We start from the raw sequence: 23,110 nt of genomic DNA, 5'->3' as shown, positions 1-23,110 counted from the left end.
ACACTTTGGGCCCCATATCCTGCTGCTAAAAGCTTCTTTAAAAAAAACGCTTGTTCAGCTAAAGTCAGTGCAATGTTCGCCGTCCACGAGAGGAAACGGCACATCGGCCGCCTGCGCCGAGACGGCCGCACGCTCCAGAGTCCGATACCTCTTCAGTCTGTCGGCCTGCAGGACGGCCCGCTGGCTCAGGAAGCGTGTTGAGTTTACGTGCTGGTCCGAGTAGAAAGCAACGAAGCCGCCATGTTTTGTTGTTGTCTGTATTGTGTTTTTTTTTTTTTTTTTTATATTTGTGTGTTACTACCAGGTTCTTCCGCGTAGTCCGGAGATCTTGAGCTGGTTGGAAGTCGAATGAAGAGCCGGCGCCATACACACGGGCCATACTTTGAGTATGCGTGTGTGTGTGTGTGTGTGTGTGCGTGTACATGCTTACACAAATCACACACACAGACACACACTCTCTCCCTCCCTCTCCAGTCGGCAGCCTCTTCATTCAGCCGGGGCGGCGGCAGCAGGGGGCAGCATGCCCCGCTCTCTCAGGTGGGAGTGCAGCGTGTGGAAGATGCCGAGCTGCTGAGCGGGATTAAGCAGCAGCAGCTGCTGCAGAACTTTGCTGGGGTTCGGTCCCCTAAAACACAACAGAACAAGCTCATGAGATGGGGTTCAGTCCCCTAAAACACAACAGAACAAGCTCATGAGATGGGGTTCGGTCCCCTAAAACACAACAGAACAAGCTCATGAGATGGGGTTCAGTCCCCTAAAACACAACAGAACAAGCTCATGAGACCACAGAACTATAATTCTGTGAGACACGCGAGGAGAGAGAATCCCACAACCTGGAGCTGCTTCATTTTACGACCACAAATGATACAGAATTATAGTTTTTCTTAATATATATATGTTGTCTCAATGTTAAATAAAAATATATCTACTTGCACTTTATTATTTGTTGAACAAAAGAGAAATGTTTTTTTCAATTCCTCTGTAGGTTTGAGAAATGTTGTTGAGTATGTTGATAAATGTACAATAAAGCTGACTTTGATAATCTAGAAACAAAGAATATATATACATGCATACACACATTATATCCCTACTTAATGTATCATTATCATAAATATATATATATATATATATATATATATATATATATATATAAACAAATAAACAAAAGTGGAATATACTGCAATTCATTCCTAAGAGTGAGAAAAAGTCCTGTAACTTGGTGAAGTTTTGGGGAACAGTTAAGCTTTGTAATCGTCAATATATTGTTGAATTTCAATTTTCCATGAAAGAAAAGTTTTCAATTACAGTTTTCAGAAAAGACGTAAAAAAACGTATCGAGACATTTAAAATATTGGAATCGGCTGAGAAAACGGCCATCGGTGCATTTCCATTTGAAATGACTGAGGAACTGGATATGAGGCTCCGCCTTCTCACCTGATGAAGCTGGCGATGTAGACGTGCGTGAAGGTGGCCATCAGGTACTGACAGTCGAACCGATCCATGATGCCGCCGTGGCCGGGGATGGTGTTGGCAAAGTCCTGCAGGAGACGGAGACCAGGGGTCACGACACCAGAACTCATGTCACCAGAACTCAAGTCACGGCACCAGAACTTATGTCACCAGAACTCATGTCACCAGAACTCAAGTCACGGCACCAGAACTCAAGTCACCAGAACTCAAGTCACGGCACCAGAACTCGGGTCACCAGAACTCATGTCACGACACCAGAACTCAAGTCACGGCACCAGAACTTATGTCACCAGAACTCAAGTCACGGCACCAGAACTCAAGTCACGGCACCAGAACTCATGTCACCAGAACTCAAGTCACGGCACCAGAACTCGGGTCACGGCACCAGAACTCATGTCACGGCACCAGAACTCATGTCACGGCACCAGAACTCAACTCACGGCACCAGAACTCAAGTCACGGCACCAGAACTCGGGTCACCAGAACTCATGTCACGACACCAGAACTCAAGTCACGGCACCAGAACTCATGTCACCAGAACTCAAGTCACCAGAACTCAAGTCACGGCACCAGAACTTATGTCACGGCACCAGAACTTATGTCACGGCACCAGAACTTATGTCACGGCACCAGAACTCGGGTCACGGCACCAGAACTCTACGTGGTTATCGAAGTACGAGCGTCGAACTCATGCGGCGTCACTAGGTGGAGATGCGACTTCCTGTCACTTTAAGGGAAATCTGTTCACAGTTGAAGTGGCCCAACCAGTTTCTGCCACTGTCTTCCTTCACCAAACCGCTTGAGGCCAACACGGTAAGCTGGGAAACGAGACTAAAAACAGGGGTCAGATTCTTACTTTGATTTTGAAGGCCCGCTTGAAGCCGCTGGCAAAGAAGCCGCCAAAAGGCCCGATGAGAGACCCGAAGGACGAGAGGAAGATGCTGTGGATCTGGAACGGGTACAGGGTCACCGTTTTCTGTCAGAGAGACGAGCAGAAACATCAACCAACAAGTTATCAATGACTCTCTATCCGGATACGATGCTGCAGCAGACTGGAATTTTACTGTAGTGAAAACACAGACTGAGGAGAATAACCTCCATAGTCAGTCAGTGAGGTCACCCGCACCCCTTTAAAAGTTTTTAATGGCATGACATTTCCAAATACTGTATTTTTTTAACAATACTTAAATCTTAAATTCAGAACATCCATTCTATTATATTTCAAAATGGTCTTAGTTGATGCGCAAACATTTATTTCCTTTAATAAAAAAAGTCTCACCCATGCCAGAGTGTTCTGCACCACAGCAGGAAGCGTGTACTCCTGCATCACGAAGAGCTCCGACGGCTCGCACTCGACGGTGAACCTGTTGGTCTCGCTGTTGAAGCCCACGGGACACACAAAGTTCTGGAACTGAGACAGGAGGTAGGCCAGCTGACGGGTCCGCCGGAAACACAGGAAGCAGAGAGCATTCACGCCGGTTAAACGCTAACGAACGTGGAATATTGATGTGAAAGCGGTCAGTAAATGTAGAGACGCTGCAATGGGATTAAACGCAAAATAAACAAAAACACTCCTTGTTGAAAGGGAAGCTGGAGACCATGTGACTGTGAGTATTACGCAGATAAAACGTTATTCTGTTTTTGGGAAAAAATAAAAAAGCGGGACCATGTGAGTGGAAAGCAAACAAAGTGGACTTACGATGAAGCCGAAGACCACGGTGGCGAAGAAACCTCCGATGAAGCCCTCCCAGGTCTTCTTGGGTGAGAGCTGGAAGGTTTAGAGACAGGAACAGAGGCCGTCTTTCATATCGCCATGACATCAGCCTCACCACCAAACACATGTGATGTTAAATAAACCTCTTTGGGCTCTGACGATTTGCTGAATAGCTTGTGTGTCAATATTCTCTTTTGCACATTAATTTAAAATATTTATATTTCACTTCATAGAGTTTAACTTCCAGGAGTAAAATAATAAGCGAGAGCAGCGATCTGTTGGTTTACAGTTGCTCTGTGAATAAGGACCGGTCTCATTTTGTTTTTTTAGTCGTTGGACGCTGCACAACAGGGAAGTAAAAACGGGGCCATTTCAAATATTTAGGCACAATTAAAAAATATTCTGTCATTAAAAATCTACGGAATATCGTGATAAATAATCAAGACCTTATTAATGATAAAAAATAAATGGTGATTATAAAGCCACTGAAGGTAAATCAGATCCCTAAAACGAGAACAGCTGACTCACCTTGATCAGTGGGGTCCTCCCAAAGAAGAAGCCAAACAGGTAGGCCATGATGTCATTGCAGATGACGATGGAGATTGGGACAATGAACCTGGGAAAAAAAAGGAATTTGCAGAATGTTAAGAGGCGATGGGGGAAAGTGAAATTAATTATCAATCAATTAAAAATCTGAGAAATGTGTGGATTGATCACTACAACTGTAGCAGGAAAACAATACCAAATAGAACAGAATGTGCTTTATTTGGACATGTGACCAGGGATTTAGATATTCACTGTAGCTTTGTGTCCCTCCCTGTTGCATTCCTCCACAACACAAGAGCTCACCAGATCATTCCTTCAAACAGGTTCTGGATGACGAGGTGCGATTGGGTCACCACGATCAGCAGAGTCACATGGGTCCAAGCAAACTGCAACGACACACACACACACACACACACACACACACACACACACACACACACACACACACACTCTGTCACTGCACTGGAATGTAGCCGCGCAGCTCAGGAGCCAGGACAGTGGAAACCATACGAACGACAGACAGACAGACAGACAGACGGGCAGACGGGCAGACAGAGAGACAGATGGGCAGACAGAGAGACAGACAACAGACAGACGGGCGGGCAGAGAGACAGATGGGCAGACAGACAGAGAGACGGCAGACAGACAACAGACAGACAGGCGGGCAGAGAGACAGATGGGTAGACAGACGGGTAGACAACAGACAGACAACAGACAGACGGGTAGACAGACAGACCGGCCGGCAGACAACAGACAGACAACAGACAGACAACAGACAGACGGGTAGACAGACAGACCGGCCGGCAGACAACAGACAGACGGGTAGACAGACGGGGTGGATGACAGGGACAAAGTAAATGGGTGACGGTGTGAGAAGAGCAGGCGAGAAAATGAAAGAGAAAATAATTGATAAAAAAACAATTTTGTGAAATTGCATGCAACGAAATAACGTTTAAAGAAACACTAACACGAGTATTGCAGCTGAGAAAAGGTCTTCTGCCATATTACGATATTATAATGTAATAGCTTTTAGAAACGCCCCCGTTGCCTTTTTTTTTACCGATTGCAGATTGTTGAGGAATATCGGCAGAAATAGATCCTTTTTGTTGTTTAGCTTTGTTATAGAAGACGGTCCACAAGGTTCCAGATTATATGTTTTTACCCCCAACAGTCCTGAAAAATTATTTAAACTGCTCCGACGTCAGATTAACTGTATATACATTTAAATCTATGTTGGTTATATGTGTAAAAACACACAATTCAAAATGAGAAAAAGCAAAAAAATACTTTTATTGAAAATAAAAAAAACAAATGAAATAAAACAAACAAAAATACCTATAATATATAGGTATTTTTTAAATACCTATATATTAAATAAATAATAATAAATACATTATTGGAATTAGTAGTTTAATGATTTAGTATAAAATGCTTAGTTAGTCTTAAGAAAAGGTAATAATTCATCTCTAATGTCACTTTTTTTATTGCAGCAAAAACATGGCCATAAAACAAGTTTTATTAAAGTGTCTCTCCAAAAACTACATTTGACCAGATTATGACGACATTATAATTTACCTTTGCCTAATACTAATTTTCACTGAATAGACCCTGAATGCATCATAATGGACCGAATTGAACCTCTGTATGCTCGCCATTAGCAGTGCGCTTATTCTGTTGTTCACATACGGATCACAGATTAATTAGTTCGTTACACCATCACTATATTATAACAATACTTTTTAACTTTTGGGTTTATGATAATGTAAATAAAAAGCTGACATGGAAATGTCTAAAAAGGTGTCTGCACTCATGTCATATTTCAAAGCACTTCACATATGTTTGTCTGCAAATTAAAGAGTCAAGACATCCCAAATAATGATAATAATTAAAAATAATTACTTAATTATTTAAATTACTGATGAAATTAGTTTGGGATTAAATTAAATAAAGCGACTAAAAGTGCAAAACAACGGCAGAAATTCATTCCATTGCAGCCGTCTGTGTTTTAAAGGCCCATTTTTAAACATCAGGCCGAGAGTTGAACGTTTCTACAGTGATGTGAGATTAAATAAATACATAAATAAATATCCAGGATCATGGATATTATATTAGTTATATTCAAGTGAGTGGATGGCAGCATCAGATCAAAAGATGAGTTTAAAAAAGAAATGTTCTCAGACGGACATTTCTGGAAGTGAGAAGCAGTTGAAAGAGATGGACAGGAAGTTTAGAGGAGGAAGAGGAGCAGGAAGAGGAAGAGGAGGAGGATTACTTGGCTGATACACACCATATAAAACTGCAGGCGGTAATGTTTCTTCACTAAACTCAGCACAAACATGCAGAAACCTGTGAAAGAGACAACATGCTGTCAGTTAAACGATGTATACGGCAGATAAATACTATGAATCACGTCTATGACACATTGTGTACTGAACACTGCGGAGATGTGTGCAGCATGCCTGGGACTGGACAACTCACTATTCTGTTTCACACACATCTGGGGGCTTTATTGTTGGCAATTTAGTTTTTAAATGTTTTTATTTCGTACAGTTTGCTCTGAGGCTTGCCGTCAGAGGAGCGTTCCCGCCACCAGACTGAGGAGATGCGGTTCGGATCAGAACGTCCTCTGGGCTGAGAACTGCAGCTGACTGGGTCGACTGAGTGTCAGCGACACTGAGGAGGAACTGTGTTCAGACGACACAGAACCTCTATTCATCGTCCCACAGGGGAACTTACTGTCACAGCAGCAGCGAGAAGAACCAGAAATATGCTCCTTACTTTGGATCATTTTGCAACACAAACACTGAAGTCTCCCCCCTCAAATCAGCTGTGTATGATGAGCGACAGGAGATTTTTGGTTATTTCACATTCGAGACTTCTACATTTGTGTTTCTTTTTCAGATTTTTACTCATAAAAGTTAAAATGTTGTTTACATAAACCACACCCAAACCGCCCTGATGACGCTGATTAGCAGATTTTTCATAAAAAACTTTTAATACGAAATCATTTTACTTTTGTTTGAACTTAATATTACTTTTAAACAAGTTATTTTTTTCTAACTTCCAGACCCTCACAGTATGAAAATCAGTTTGCGGAAACTTGTTTTGAGTTTGTCAAACAGTTCACATTATGGTGCGTCTCATTTATTGATATTTGAGATTAAAATAATCTGATTAACGCCGGATACGCAAACATTTTGATAAGATAAGAATCTTCATTATTTGTCTGTTATATGAACAAAAGATGCAAAGCGGTCAAACAGTGACTCCTAGTTGTAGTCATGTGGTTCACTTCTCCTCCAATGGGAGTGTAGATTTATCTTCCACCTTAAAGGCTGCTTTCATGCCTGGAGCTGCTCCCAGAATCACAATCTCCTTTAAATCACTTCTTAAAAGCCCTTATTTTTACAGCCAGGCTTTTATGTGATGTTGTCTTTTTACCGCTTTTATTTGACTATTGTTGTTATTATAATTTCTTAGTTTGTTCGCGTCAGTAGGTTTTATTGTACCGTTTTATCAGGCGTTACATTTCCATCCCGGTTTGTTTTGCTTTGCTTGGGCCTCACTGTGGAGCGTTCTGCTGTTTTATTGCTGCTTTGGCTGTCAAAGCTCTGTAAACTGTGTTCTTAAAAAGGTGCAATATAAATAAAGTTATTAATATGTCGAGCTGAGAAAAGCCAATTGACTGAGGAGAATGCAAAGTCTTTACTGCCTGTAATAAACCAAATAGAACTTTTAAAAACAGATTCTAGTCCGACTCTTCTTCTGCTCTCGAGTCCTTCGCTGCACTGAACTACAACGTGCCTGAACCACCTCACTCATGCGTTTGGCGTTTCGGTCCTGCAATTTAGAATTTCTAACCATATCTAACCGATACCAATAAATCTGTGTGCGATGAGCTAAAAATCAGTGGGCGCCACTTTAAACTTGCACAAAAACCTACATTTAGCACCCAGAGTGACGGAGCCTCAGGGAAACGGGATCTAGGATCTAAAATCTCTCATTCTGTACTGACATGAATGGATTACATTTAAAGAGACCAATAAATCTATTCAGCAGCAGTGTCAAATATACGTAGTCTATAAAGACACTGATATGATTCATTGCATTATTAGAAGAAACATTCATATTCATGTCCTCTTGTTTTGACACAGTATGCGAATCATTAGTCCACCGAGTCTCTTGATAAAGCCACAGCTTTATGGTTTTATGGCACATCCGGCCATCAGGTCACCAGCGTAATAAACGGCTATGAGGCCCGAAAGGAAAAGAGCAGATGAGCTCATTTCGTTGTTAATCAGTTCGTAAGCTCCTGAGTTTAGACTGAAACTCTCCCTGAGGTCTTTGTTTTTTCCTTTTGTTCCATTTTCTCCCCAGTAATGAGATTTGTGTCTGGCGCAATCTATGAAGAAAACGTGAGAGGAAGCAGAGGGGTCAGAGAGCGTGTGTGTGCGTGTGTGTGTGTCCACATACTGCGGTACTGTTTTTATGGCCGTGAAGGCGAGACCCACCTGCGAGGTACAAGGCGAAGGAGATGAAGCGGTGGTAGCGAGCCAGGAACTGCAGAGGCTCCTCCCTCTGCACCAGAGCCCCAAAGTAATCCGCAACAGTTTCCCCATAGAAGAAGTAGTTGACGCAAATCAGGAAGTACCTGAGGCAATAGAAACAGAAGGCATTAGATTTTCTTATCTGTCATTTTCTACCTCAGGAACGAAAAGTGTCACCCTCTCAGAAATAAGAGTTCAGACAGTTTGTTTTGCTCCTGAAGGGCTCAGGAGAATCCATTTGCTTCAGTAAAGACCTTTACAAACCGGGGTGCGACATGTAAACTACACCAAACCGCTAAATACTAGTAGCATCGTCTGTCTGAGGTAAACTGTTGCGTCAGCTTTAAGCTAGTGCAAGATACTTTATGGAGTTTCCTCTGAAGTGAAATGCTCAGAGAGAATTTGAGAGTTCCCTCAGGTAAACATTTACACAGCGTTTCTGTCCAGGACTTTTATTGTGAAAAGGTAAAAAAGGAAGGAGTAGATCATCACGTGTTCCAGGTGGAAACCTTTCTAAAAGCGTCTTTTAGGAAAAACAAAAAGGGTTCTCCGTACGGGGGCGAGCCGAAGAACCCGACGTGGTTCTAGTTTGTTTTCTCAGAGTGCGTACCTGAATCCTCCGTGTGCACATTTGTGCACTTTGGTCGGATTTCTGTGCGTGTGTTGGATGTGTGTTGAATGTTCGCTGTACATTGACCTCCTGTGTGTGTGTGTGTGTGTGTGTGTGTGTAATGGCTAAAGGCCCAAGATAAAGTTTCAATAAGTCTTCATCTGCTTCCAACAAGACAGTGATCTTTGCTCCTGCTGCCGTCACATACTGTGCGTGTGTGTGTGCGTGTGTGTGTTTCTCTCTCACAGAAATAGAGGCAAACTCATATTCAGAACAAATACCTGCAGATGAAGCTGGCCTGAGTCAGCGTTTTGCCAGAGGACCGGGAGCGTTAAATGGAGTGCGGCTGCCAGAAGCGATGACAAAGTGCCACCTTTAAAAAGGAGAAAGTTTGCCCGTCTCTGGCTTTTTAAATGGCTTTACATATCATTACGCCATTAAAGATGGCTCGGAATGAATATAGACCTAACCTTCCTGGAACAGTCCCGAGTGAGAAACACTGCAGATCGTGGATCTGTAATTTGACCAGCAGCTTTTGAGCTGTGTGAGCTCCGGGTGCCGGCCACGTGGAGCGAAGTTAAAACGCGGTTCTTCTGCATAAAATACCAGCATTGTAGATACAAAAACTTGGTAAAAGGTTTCCTTTAAAACCATTTTTTTTTAAAGGGTGAACCAGTCTCCGTTCTTAATCCATTTTGAGATCATCTGCTGTGAAATCAACATTCTGCTCACCAGCTCAGCGTCCTGAACCAGGGCAGCTCGTAGGAGTGGTACACTCTGTAGCCGATGGTGATGATTTCCTGGAAGCACTTGATTTGGACGGTCATGACCTACGTCAGGCGGCGGCAGCGGAGCAGAAATAGGACAAGAAAGAGAGTCAGTGCTTCAAAATGTTTGACGCGCGACGGCTGCAGTAGCAAATCATCAAACTTACCACCAATATTAGAGTGACGGGTCCCATGTAGATGATGAGGAAGAAGCCGGAAATCATGGCTAAAGACAGAACCCCTCGTATCCAGTAGTTCTTCCATCTGCAGAGAACGGACACTCGTCAACATCACATGCATATTTCATTACATTCATTTATACTTCTTTTGAGTTCTCAATCGAAGGGAGATGGAGCGAAAAAACACGACACAGCTGTACGATTCACTGTTTCCAGTTCTAAGATTCAACATTAAAGCCGTGTTTTTGAATATGCAGGGCTGACATGCATATTTATAATCAGCCGACTCGTGGGGTGAAAGAGACGGTTGATGAGAGGAAGCATAACGACTGTGGTTGAAGCGTTTCTCAACGGCAGTCAGGAGAGAAGTCATTATGCAGTCACCGCTTTTAGAACCAAAACGACCGATATTTAGCCTTCAGATGTCTACAATCATTAGTATGACTAAGGGCCCTATCTAAAGGGTCTAACGCACATGTTCTAAACCTGAGAAGCCGATCCCCCTCAATCTTTTTTTTTTTCATAATTACAAATCTGTGAACAAAATTGTAAATTTGTTTTTATTAAATAAACATTTTTTTCATGAAAGTGACGACGTCTTTACTGATTTTACTTCACCAGTCGAAAAATACTGACACTATGCACAAATACCAGTTTGTAACTGAATGTGGACTCCTATTTCAGACTGAGGATAAATAGAATATATATTTTAAAATTGTTTCACATAGACTTTTATATATAAATTATCCAGCGAGTGTGTTATTATGATTTTTTTGTTACATATCAACCTCAGAGCAGACAAATGCCGTTAAACGGTGCATAATCTGGGTGCACTCCGATTCGGACGACCTTCTGAAACGACCTTCGTAGAGGAAAAGAAATAAGACTTCAGGAGAAGCGAACAGCGGGTGTAAATAAAAAAATAATATGTAAAAAAAAAAGTGTCGCAAATGTGCTACAACTGCAGTTTTTCGTCGTGCATCCCCGTGTTGCACAATGACAATAAATGATCCGTGAATCCGAGATGAGGCTCACTTGTACTTAAACCTCTCTCCCCAACGACAGATAGTTCTACCAGTACACCTGTGACACGAGCGCGGCAGCATATGTGGACTGAGGCCTCGTTTGTCGTCGTACGGTGCCGCTGCTGCCGCTGGGAGGAAAACCGCCCGAGAGCGAAACAAAAGAAGAGGAAACGGCTAAACGCAGCCAAACATGGCAGAGAGCCTGCTGCATGAATGGAGAAGAGAAACAGCAGCATCATGAAAAAAAACAAGGCGGCAGCAGCTGCTGTTGTTGTTTCCTCTCAGCACGGCGGGCTCTCTGATCATCACACCATCACTCACTCTTCCTCCTCTCTTCACCTCCATCCCGCTCTGCTGTGTCATGCTGCTGCTCACCTCTACTACCCCTCCTCCCTGCAGTCGGTTCATCCTTGTGTCTCTGCAGCACAGAGACGACACTCAGGATTAGCGCTTCCCTCCTTGTGAGCCTTTAAGTCCTGTGACTTATTGGTCACGCCCTCCGCCCCTCGTTCACTTGCGTTTCAGGTGCTGCCGAAAAGAAAATTCCCCAACTGCCGGCAAGAAGCCGCTCCACGTTCCAAGAACGAATAGTACCACTGCAAGTTTTCTTAAATTAAAGCTACAACAAGCCGTCAAAGACACACCATGTTTTTTGCATGCTGCTTGGTTAAGAACAAAGCATCACACCACATCCTAGCAGAAAACCAACAACACTTGACAGAACAGGCTGCTAGCACACCTTTTTTTTTTTTTTTTCTTCCCAGAACTTGACATTGAGTCACACTTTACTCAACTGGATTGTTCTGGCCTCACCGGCTGATTTGTCTTAAAACCTACAAGCGAGTTTTACCACAAACGACATACAACTGTGTCACCGTTTATCGTGACACATGATCGTTGTGGGGTCGAACCCTAACTGGCCTCGCAACTACGTTTCCTGCGCTGCAGCGGCGCATGGAGCGTGTTCAGACATCTCTGCGGGATCTATTCTCCGGTCCACTTAACCCACGCGCACAGGGGAGAGACGACCGCTCACTCTGTCGGGGTCATCTCACGAGAGACGGCGGGGGAAACATGCTCGCTACAGCAAGATGCTTATTTAGGTCAAGGTACAGAGAGTCAGTCTGACCTGCATGTTCTACATCCTGTGAAGCCAGGAACTGGAGCACGGTAGCCTGCTTAAAGTGTGATCTCAGAAATACAAATCACACTTTTACTCTTATTTGGGCTCCTGGTTTCATCTTCTGAACACCATGAGTTGAAGTTAAACAGAGGGGCCGAAGTTAATTTGTTTTTTCTGTCTTGCATCCATCTTACTAAACTAACTAAACCTGGACTAGTATTAATAGATCCTTGATCGTGCCACACAACAGAGGAGCAGAATCAAACGCACAGTGCGCTCATGAGTGTGTGTGTGTGTGTGTGTGTGTGTACCTGGGCGGCAGGCCCTGCAGAGCCTTATTCAGGTACTGTGGAGTGTTGTCTGTGTCTGCTGTGGAGAGGGGAACATCTGGAGCGTCTGCTTTGGAGTCGCCGTCGCAATCTCCCTCCACTTCGCCTTGCAGGCCCAGCCTGTCATCGCCATCGGCCTCCTGTCAGGACACACACACACACAGAGGGATATTCAAATACTGGCTTAAGATAGTGAGCGTTCACGTGACACACAGGTAAAGAAAAGAATTGACGAAGACGGGGAGCGCTCCCGAGATGCAAATGACAAGTTCATGTTGAGGAAGTCAAATAGAGTACAGTCTAAGCTGAGCACAGGAGTCTTCAGAACTGGCGTCTTCCCAGTCTGACTGGGATTCACGTGGATCTGCCATCAAGTGTGGAGGAGCACTGGTTCAGACTCAAAACATATTTTCATTGGTCAAAAACCACGGCAGACGTAACTGACAGTTAATCAATATCCCTTTTAATAAAGTCTATAAGAACATAAAAAATAAAAAAATATCACAAACATTTTAAAATGTAAATAAAAAAAGCGTAGTAGGATTTGCCGTTTATAACAAAAAGGCGTATCATTCCACACCCAAGCATGAAATGATATTATATATTTACAGGGCTGACGTGATTCTGTATCATCAGCTGACTCGTGGAGTCAGAGAGGAAGCACAGAGACAGTGGTTGAGGAAAGAAGAGGCTCATAATGACTCGCTTATAACGGTGGAAAAATATATTTTTTTAGCCTTTATATAATATGAGCTACAACCTTTAGTAAGCTAATTTCTTTAAAAACTCAGGCACCCATCACTTTCACATTCGATCCAACTATTATAACATTTTACATTTAATGAACATAAGAGACATTTTAAGAAAATGGACAGTGATCACCCCGTAGAAAAGAAAAGTGTTGATAACTATTAACACTACTAGTTCTTACTTTAAAAAAAAATAAGACCACAGCATGAAATATGACAAAAAAGGCAGTTCTTGGGGATTTAAAAAAAAATGTAGCTGCATTTAGCTTCAATTGCATGAATTTCTTCCCTTTAAGTCCTTTGTATTGTCACTTTGCCGCTTACACAATGCGTTCATAATTAAGAGACACATTCCTTTGCTACATTGCTACCGGTGAGGTCCTTCTAGTACGTATTCTGTTGCCTTCATCATGTTCATTTAGTGACCTGCACTGAAATATAACTTCTATACATTAAAACCAAACTAAATCCTGAAGCTGGAGGATTAGTGTGTGAGCGTGACTGAGCTGAAAGGCTACACCTGGCGTCTGCAGGTGAGCAGTCTGCTGCCCGGGAGGCTAACGTCTTATTGCTGTTAATGAATCTTTAATCTGGATTTAGACCCAGCAGCAGACGCACGGACGCTGCTTCTGTTCTGTCGACCACGCACACCTGTTCATCATCAGTAGGTGCAGAATTCACCATCTGATTTAGTCACATTCATTACGGCAAATGGTTTCACTTAAAATGAATGACCTCAAATGAAGAACATTAAAAGGACAATGTTTGGTACGTTTCACCTCTTTGTTTTACCTAAAAAAAAACTTACAGAAGCTGCAGTGTTTCACAGTTTACAGCAAACAAGGTCCTCATAATGAGAAGTCAGCACATGCATCAGATTACAAAACGTAAAAGACAACAAAAATGGGATTGACCAGCGCAGATCTAAAAATTGATTACGAGTTTAAAAGAGCTGGGTGATGATTCAATACGATCAATTATAATCTTTTATAAAGGAATCATACTGATTAAATCATTTATTGAGATATCGTGAGACACAATCATGTCGTCTAAACTGACAACAAGCTCAGTGAAAATCCAACTGTTTTGAGCTCTTTATTAACTGAGAAAAAACTCAATTTGTCAAGTATTTAATCCATACAAAACCACGTGGTTATATCATATTATAGACTACTTATTTACTGGATTACCAGGAAACATGCTCCATCGTGATAAGAGATATGATATTAAACTATATCGGGATAGAAGGTTTCTGGCCCAAAGATAGAAAGAATGAATGCGCTATATAAAATAAATAACTTTATGATCGGCTGTATGAGTAAAACGACCACAGTGAGCTAAATGTGGGGGATAGAAGGCCCAAACGTAGAGAACAGGATGCTCGTTCAGACCAGGCCTCAGACACTCTGACATCATCAATATGTAAGCAAAGTGGCATCCTAGAAATTAAGCCAGACACTTTAGTCCGTGAGTTAACACCTGCGAGCATCTCTCGTGTAACAAAGCAGCGAGCGGAGGACACGCTTTTCTTTTTCTGCCCAAAAGAGGCTATTTTTTAAACTGAGCTCACACTCGGGAGATTAAGTTCCCCTTTTTGCACTTGAGAGGCTCGCTGATGCTCCCGGACAGTTCCTCTCTTCTTTTTTTTCTTCCCTTTCATGGCTGCTTTCACTCGGACGTTGCTAAATACAGTCAGTGGGAGCATCGGGGTTGAGATCAGAGAGCTTTTCCTTTCAGAAACAGAAAGAAGGTGTCTGGCTCTCGGACAGACGTCGTAATTAGCCGGGGGGAAGAAGCTGAAGCGCTGGGGTCGAGGCCGAGGAGGGTCACCTGGGTTGGTGTTGGAGCTCAGGAGGGAAGAGGTGCAGTTGAAGATTTTCTACTCGGGGTTTTAATGAGGAAACGGTGCAAAGCTAAAGTGAGACGGACCAGTGGTCTCGCAGCTTTCTTTTGAAATAATCAAGACACTAAATAAACTCCAGACACAAGATAATGCTGAATTTACCAGACAATTGACACATCAAAATCACCTGAACACCCGTTTCTATTCGGATCGTCATAAAAAGAAAGAAAGATGGAACGCATTCGGTCCTTATCTTTACGAACAAACTAAACTATACGTTTGTGTAATGAAGTCGAGATGGAACCAGACATTTTAGCTTAATAATCTATTTATCTTTCTCTCCTCATGCCCACGTGAAAGGGACTTTTAGAGCCCGCTTGGCTTTATTCCCCTTTGTCACGAGTTGATTTGATGAATCAACGCTTTGGTTGCGACTCATTTTCTCAGTTTCATATCATTTTTAAGTGAATTGTTTTGTTTTTGGGCCGTCAGACCAAACAAGCAATTTCAAGACATTTTTCTTATATTTTGTTGACCTGACTGAAGTAACAAAGATGCAACAAAATCAGAAATAGAAGCACTGACATTAAGAATGCTGACGACTAATGGGCTACACTGAAGTACAGACTGCAGGGCTGTGTATTGGTGTTCATGTATAAATCACAAGGGTCTGAAGCGCTTGTACCAACCAACCCGATGCAACAAACACCAGCATGCTTGGAGGCGGTTGGCCGGTGTGTGCAGGTATAGAATCACCTCAGTGTTAACCAGCAGAAGATATTCTCTGACAACTCGGCTGCTGGAGAAGAAACACTTCTCGCTTGTTTCTGCAACATTCAGCACATTACTTCATACGCACAAATGCATTGGGACATGCAGCACGACAACGGTATTAAGGCTTGATGTGCTCAAGATTGTGCATTAAACTGTCAAACACTGTTAATCTTTTGATAAAAGGAAAGTATGTCAACCGCTGTGTAAATACTTCTCAGACAAACACATCAAACACTCCTGCAAATGTGTGCGATAACAATCCAAGTTATGCTAAGCAGTCAAACACGGCCATATTCATACACACACACACACACACACACACACACACACACACACACACACACACACACACACACACACACACACACACACACACACACACACACACAATGAGGTAGTACAACATGTACTTTGGCTTTTCATGTTGCTCTTGCTCTAAGATGTCTTGAAACATTTATAAAAATTTATCAAAAAACTGTCAATGAAGACGATTTTGGCTGGATAATAATGAGAATACGTATGAAAACAGAATATAAATCATACTCTATAAACCAAAGAAGATAAATCCGGTTTGAATTGAAAGCAAACACTATTGCGAAGCTTGTTTACACAATGTTTAATAAATGCTAAATGCTATAAACAACAATGTCTGTTTTGATGAATGGGAAAAAACAACACGAAATATAAATGCTATTGACTCTTTTAGCCCATAAATAATTCATAAACAGTTATGGTGTTTTGGGTTACACGCAAAACTAATTTCTCCCAAATGTAAACTACTGACTGGACTGAAAACAAATTAAATCATACCACCAAAAAGATAAACATTTAATGTGATCTCTGCGTTTTATGTTTCCCAGTACCTCCTCCTCCTCCTCCTCCAAAGTTTCTACTAGGCGCCAACGCGACACTGGGTTTTGAATCCATATTCGAGGCTCATGCCGATAAAATCTGAGTCTCTCATTTCATTTAGATAAAACAATGACAACTTTGTGAGGTTATTACATTTCACCAGTATCGTGTTTCAACATTTTCAAACAGAGAAGACTCATTGAGAGAGAGAGAGAGAGAGAGAGAGAGAGAGAGAGAGAGAGAGAGAGAGAGAGAGAGAGAGAAAGAGAGAGAGAGAGAGAGAGAGAGAGAGAGAGAGAGAGAGAGAGAGAGAGAGAGAGAGAGAGAGAGAGAGAGAGAGAGAGAGAGAGAGAGAGAGAGAGAGAGAGAGAGAGAGGGAGGAAACTACAGGAACAGCAGCGATCTTTGTGCAAAATTCAAGAGCGGAGAAGAGTTACATGGGCTCACTACTGCAGCGCCAACGCTGAGGTATGATGAAGGCCAGGGTTTAACATTATCGTTTCTTTACTGGGCAAGTGGGTAGGCATTACAAATTGTTATATGTATTATCAAATAAGAGCAGACACTAAAGACAATTGTCTTGATCTTTATTTAAATGAATTAATCTTGAGTTCACCCCACATTCTCTAACGCCAACCAACTAAACTCTGGTTCAGCAGGATAATTAAAGCGCTCACTTGCGCTTCAGCTCATGAACTCCGTCTTATCTGCCGCCACTCCCTTAGCTACTTCACTCATCATTTCATTTTCAGTTTCAAATCAAATCCATCCAGTCGTTACCGGCAGATTTTCAAGATGACACCAGGTCATGTTGCCGCAGAATCAGCGACCTTTCATTCACAAAGCTAGAGTTTAAAAAACACCAAATAAACGAACGCAGAGCCCCAATGCAGAGCTGTCCAAAGACATTCCTAACGACGCAGAACGAAGCCGTGACCAGCAGAGCGTTAAACGTCTGGCTGCCGCCGGCCAGCAGACAGCCCACCAAGGTCAACCGTCGTGTGGAGTCGTCAGCAAAGCGCTCACTGTCCCGGTGACAGTGTGCGCGACCACAATGAGCGGCGGGTCAAGATGAGAATCAAACACAGTGCTGGGGATGGTGTGTGTGTGGCTGACTAATTAACAAAAGTAAATATTGGCGAAGTAGACAGCACACATGGACGTGTGAATATATATATATAAATGTCGGTGTGTTTGTGGGACGCTCAAGCCCATAAAACACTCTTCCTTTGTCAGCGACGAACCTCAAAAGGGCCTCATGTGAACATGATCTGCTGTGGTGTTGCTGCAGTGACACAACAAAGTGACCTTTTAACCTCCAAAACTAAAACACACTCTCAGAGTTGACTCATCTCTGCTGAAACGCTGTCTGCTCCGCTTCCGACCGAGAACGACTCAAACTCAGTGACAAAGACGGCAGCAGGTCGTATCGCTCCCCGACTGTCTTTTTCACGCTTTCAGGGGAAAAGATGCAGACCAGGAATGTCCCGTATACAACACTGTGGGGGTGGACAGCAGCACACACTGAACAACATTGTTCTCGTGACTTCTCGGGGTGGATCACACTCAGTTTGCTCCATCTGGTCCAAATCACAAAAGAAGAATGTGTTCTTTGGGTCAAAACAAATAGAAATAAAAGAAGGCACTCAACATCGAATAAAAAAGCAACATAGGCGTCTAAATAGAAGTCACATGGACTCACAAGTAGTTCATTAACTTGGCGATGGTTTGGCGACATCCTGCCAGGTTCAGAGATGCTGGCAGCGGGAAGCCAAAACAAAGCCAGACTCCAGCGTATAAGCCTGGCAGCACATGACTCACCTGCGTTGTTTGAGATCGTCATGGAGAGGACAAGCCCCTCCCCTTCAGACAAATAACTTCTCCACACCATTCAAACTGGGCCGTGAGTTACACACAAGATGTTTGTCAATGGTAGATATGCAATTAGATAGTTGCGACCATGACGTCGCTCTCTGAAGCTACGACGCCTGTGTGTGTGTGTGTGTTTTGTACCAGGATGTACTCACAACAATAATCCTGCTGTATCATTTTCCTCAACTGCTAAGCTTGAGACCTCTAGAAGCTTTCAAGAGCGACAGACCTCCTGTGGCTCCTTGTGCTACTTGCCAAAGAGTTTGCAAAGTCACCACAAACAGCAGCAGCATTCGTCTTGTGGCCGAGTGGCAACTTGCCAACCTGAATCAGACATCACAGAGGACAATAATGACCTCACACACAGGAACCATTAAGACAAGCCATGAACATGTCAGGATGTGTGTGTCGTTTGTGCTTAAGAGGAGTTGAAACACGACTGATTAAAAGGTTTGTCCAGACAAGGAGCGACGCTACTTTTTGACCGCTGGATTCATTCAATGGAGGGATTTAAAAATCAGGTATTCTTTGATTGCCTCATGAAGAACTTTCACAGACAGTTTGAGATAAACACGGCGGCATGGATACATGTCACAACAGAGCATCAATACTGATCATGGTTGAGAGGATCACATCTTCCCGCCTCTAATAAACTCACATCGGTATGTGATCCTTCTGATCAAACATCTTAATGCACTTTAAAAAGAAAAAGGTCAACTCTTCTGTAAATGTAAATAACCTGCGCTGTGTCACTGTCTGAATTTGTCGTGTCATGCTTCTACCAGACGGCTTCCTGGTGGCGGCTGAGGGTCAAAAATGGACTATGACAGGTCAGGAAAAATACTTTGGGACACTAATGAGAAGTTTGGCACTGTGCTATAATGACCCAACTGCACACACACACACACACACACACACACACACACACACACACACACACACACACACAATCTGTTTTTAGTGCAAGAGCCTCCAGTGGGAAACCAGACCACGTCCATCAGCAGCCGGATGGATCCTGGCTGTGTGTGTTGCACAAGAAGGACGATCATGTTGCAAACACGTCTTATGGTATTACCCAGGATTTACATAAGAGAGGAGATATTAAGCTCTGCAGAGAGGTCAAGTGCCATACCCTCATTTCAGATTTTTGTTTTATGTTTGTCAATTTAAAAAAGGTAATTTTGCAATTTCAAGAAAGTTCAAGTTTTCCATCGTAACATTTAGATTTATGTGGAACCACTCAGTGAACTCTTCTCTTGTCCAACACCAACATGGCCGCTGCCTTGATTAGCTAGCTAGCAATCGTAGCTATATCCATTCACAAACGTAACGTTATCTTCTGTATGCGTTTAATCCAGGGACTCTTCATCAGCCGGGAAGCAGAGAGGTCCCTTCTGCGACTTTTGGGTGCGCAGTCTTAAATTCAACAGTGTGATTGTCTTTGGCCCAGTTTCAGAGGCGTTACGCGGCGTGTCGGTCAGAGAGTTCTTCTCTCCGAGAGTTAATCAGTGGGCCGGGTGGGATTGCTCAACCGGCCCTGCATACGTTACACAGGTGATGGTGGGAGGACGCGGTGAGTGGAGCCGTGCACGTGGACTATAACCTTTGAAACAATCCAACTGGGGAAGACTCTGGGGAATAAGGAAATCTAAAGTTAACTCTGTGGCAAGCGCACACAAGGCCTTTGATAGTCCAAAACAGTTCACCTTTGTCCATAAACATCAAGGGTGCATCCATCCAAACACACATGATGAAGAGAACAAACTGCTAAGCAGCCATGACGACCTATTGGCAATAAAAACCGCAGATTGGAATATTGATTCTATATCTTCTGTTGTTTGGAAATAACTGTCTAGAGAGGTATTTAGTTGGAAGGGCCCTATACATTATTTTGCGTTATTATTAACCAACCAGCAACACGATTTACTTTCTCCAAGGTGAAGAACGAACCACCAAGCTTAACTTTTGAGCCAATGTGGACAAAAGTCCTGAAAAGAAAACTAATCTAATCCAAAGCAAATAAAAGTGACGAAGAGGAGGGCGGTGTGATTTGGATGAAAGCTCCAGAACTAGCGAGTAGGGGATTTGTGTCAAGAATTAAAATTAACCATCATTACGGCTGCTTAACTAATCAATCGCACAACAATCACTACGAGTAAACAAAGAGGAAGTGCACTTCCCACTTCCTAGTTACTTGAGAAATCTTGACATGCATATACACACAGAGGGGAGAAAGGGTGGGAGTAACAAATCCTGTTTTTCCTCAGGTGACGCCCTGGCTTTCTATGTACTTTGACCTATACTAGGGTTTAACAAATAGAATGTGTGTGTGTGTGTGTGTGTGTGTGTGTGTGTGTGTGTGTGTGTGTGTGTGTGTGTATATATATATATATATATATATATATATATATATATATATATACACACACATATATATATATACACACACATATATATATACATATATATATATATACATATACACACATATATGTATATATATATATATATATATATATATATATATATATATACATATATATATATATATATATATATATATATATATATATACATATATATATGTATATATATATATATATATATATATATATATATATATGTATATATATATATATATATATATATATATTTGGTAATCCCTAGTATAGGCAAAGTATATAAATCACAGAAATAAACAATAAAACAGTTATAAACAGATGAGTAAAATGGAAAGCGGTTTTAAAAGCAGACTTAAAAAAGGTGATTTTTTTAAAGTGCTCATTATTATTATAAGTTGGGCGTTCCTGATGAGTGAGAATCTAATTTATAATGTATATATATTTAAATATTACCATTTGTCTCTTTCACTTGAAATCCCTGATTTGTTATTCGAGAGACTGCCATTTAAGTCAACGCAGCTTTTGGACCCCCCCTCTCCCAAATATACATACATACATACATACATACATACATACATGCACACGCACACACACACACACACACACACACACATCCATCCATCCATCGGGGCCTCTGAAAGCCTCGCACCTGTTCTGATGCTGCAAACAAACCACACAGATCCACATGTCAAGCTAATTATTCAGCGGACATTGATGAGGACAATCTCATGACGTCAGTGTTTAAAAAAAGAAAACACTAAAACAAAAATGGTGTGACATTCCCGGACACGACGAGGAGGACGTGAACCTCGCGCACCGAACACAGAAGCCGTTATAACGTCTTCGCGCGGCGACCGCCGCAGCTCGGATTAACCCCGCGAGCTAACTAACTGACGGCTCAGCTCGCTCGGCCGGTTCACCGACAACGAAAACCGGACTAACTTGTTTTTTTCAGGGAGGTTTCGCGGGGGGAGGTGGGGGTGAAGTCGGCACGGGGTCGGTTTACCTTGTCGCTGGTATTGTCGGTGCTGTCCGGGTCTCCTCCGGCTCGCTTCCTCAGCTCCGTCATGTTTCGCTCGTTTTCTCCACCGGGACGTTAATGTGTCACATAAACCGAGTCCGAGCAAGGGAAGGAGGGGGAGAAGGAGGGAAGGTGGGGAGGGGGGGTAACAAATCCTGGTTGTTTTTTCCTCCGGTGTGGTCCTGGCTTTCTAACACCCGAGTTTCTGACTCTAAAGCTCGGTCCGTGAAGAAGGTCAGCGTCCCTGAAAGTCAGCCGTTGCTACCGTCGAAGCACCGCATCAGACACTTACGGCTGTGCTGCGTGTGTTTGTTTATCACCGCAGTCCCGGTCGTCGGCTCCGCCCACCGGAGTCAAGCTTTTATAGACAGCTTCCGGCGGGGGTACTTTCAGAGTAAAAGCTTTTGGCTTGTATGGATTTATGGATACATGTATTTATTCATTCATTCATACACACACATAAATACAGATCACATGGAAGAAATATAATGTACAAGGGGGAGACGTACAAATTGTAAAATTATAATCATAACAATTATTAATTTTAAATGTTAAAAAGGTTTCATTATGAAATAAATCTAGAAGTTGTTGAATAAAATGCTCTTCTTCGTCTTCTTCTGCATCACTGGTTGAAACTCAGTAACTCACCTCAATACATTTTCTCAAGCATGTTAGTTAACTGTAATTTCGAGATACTTGCTTTTAATTGATGTACTTTATACTTTGACTCCACTACATGCATTAATGGAGAAGTACTACCCAAAGCACTTATACCACACTGTAGTGTTTGTTATAACAAAAAGTCGTCCATCAAAAAACTTAGTCGAGTAAGTATTAGCGTCTAAATATACTGAAATTACAGAACGTATGTGTGTGTAGCTTATGAATAATGGTTTATCTTAACCTATTATAAAATCATTATTTATTTGTTGAAGTTTTTTTTCTATCAATCTGATTTAGCAAAATAACTAAAGCTGTAAAATAAATGTAGTGGAGTAAAAAAAAACTTTATTCCCGTCAGAATTGTCGTGGAATAGAAGTTTAGAGTAGACAGCTTCACAGCTGCCCACTGCTCATCAATTACTAAGGATGGGTTAAAATGCAGAGAATACATTTCCCCACTGTGGGATTAATAAGGGATTAATTATTCTTCCTATATATAATGTATAGTTGAACAACTGCAGTATAATAAACCAATAATCCAAGAAGTACACTTTTAAGTACAAGTATTCATTCATTGTAAAGGAATAGTCACTAAAATAGATTTATTTTGAAGTAGAAGCCCCA

The 23,110-nt window shown here is 42.3% G+C and overlaps 1 protein-coding gene across 1 annotated transcript; it reads right to left on the bottom strand.

Moving 5' to 3' along the window:
* Positions 1–386: 386 nt before the first annotated feature.
* cds1 (CDP-diacylglycerol synthase (phosphatidate cytidylyltransferase) 1) lies at positions 387–21,871 on the bottom strand (the record flags this gene model as incomplete). The annotated part of the gene is made up of 13 exons (XM_079222826.1): positions 387–625; positions 1,435–1,538; positions 2,327–2,446; positions 2,750–2,902; positions 3,170–3,238; positions 3,713–3,800; positions 4,034–4,116; positions 6,018–6,076; positions 8,242–8,381; positions 9,620–9,717; positions 9,822–9,918; positions 12,293–12,450; positions 21,809–21,871. The coding sequence occupies 13 exons, from the start codon at positions 21,869–21,871 to the stop codon at positions 487–489; spliced, it is 1,371 nt and encodes a 456-aa protein (XP_079078952.1). The 3' UTR covers positions 387–486.
* Positions 21,872–23,110: the final 1,239 nt, after the last annotated feature.

This window comes from Taurulus bubalis (genome assembly GCF_910589615.1).
Source record: "Taurulus bubalis genome assembly, chromosome: 8".
Lineage (NCBI taxonomy): Eukaryota > Metazoa > Chordata > Actinopteri > Perciformes > Cottidae > Taurulus > Taurulus bubalis.
This window is presented reverse-complemented; position numbering and strand designations above follow the sequence as displayed.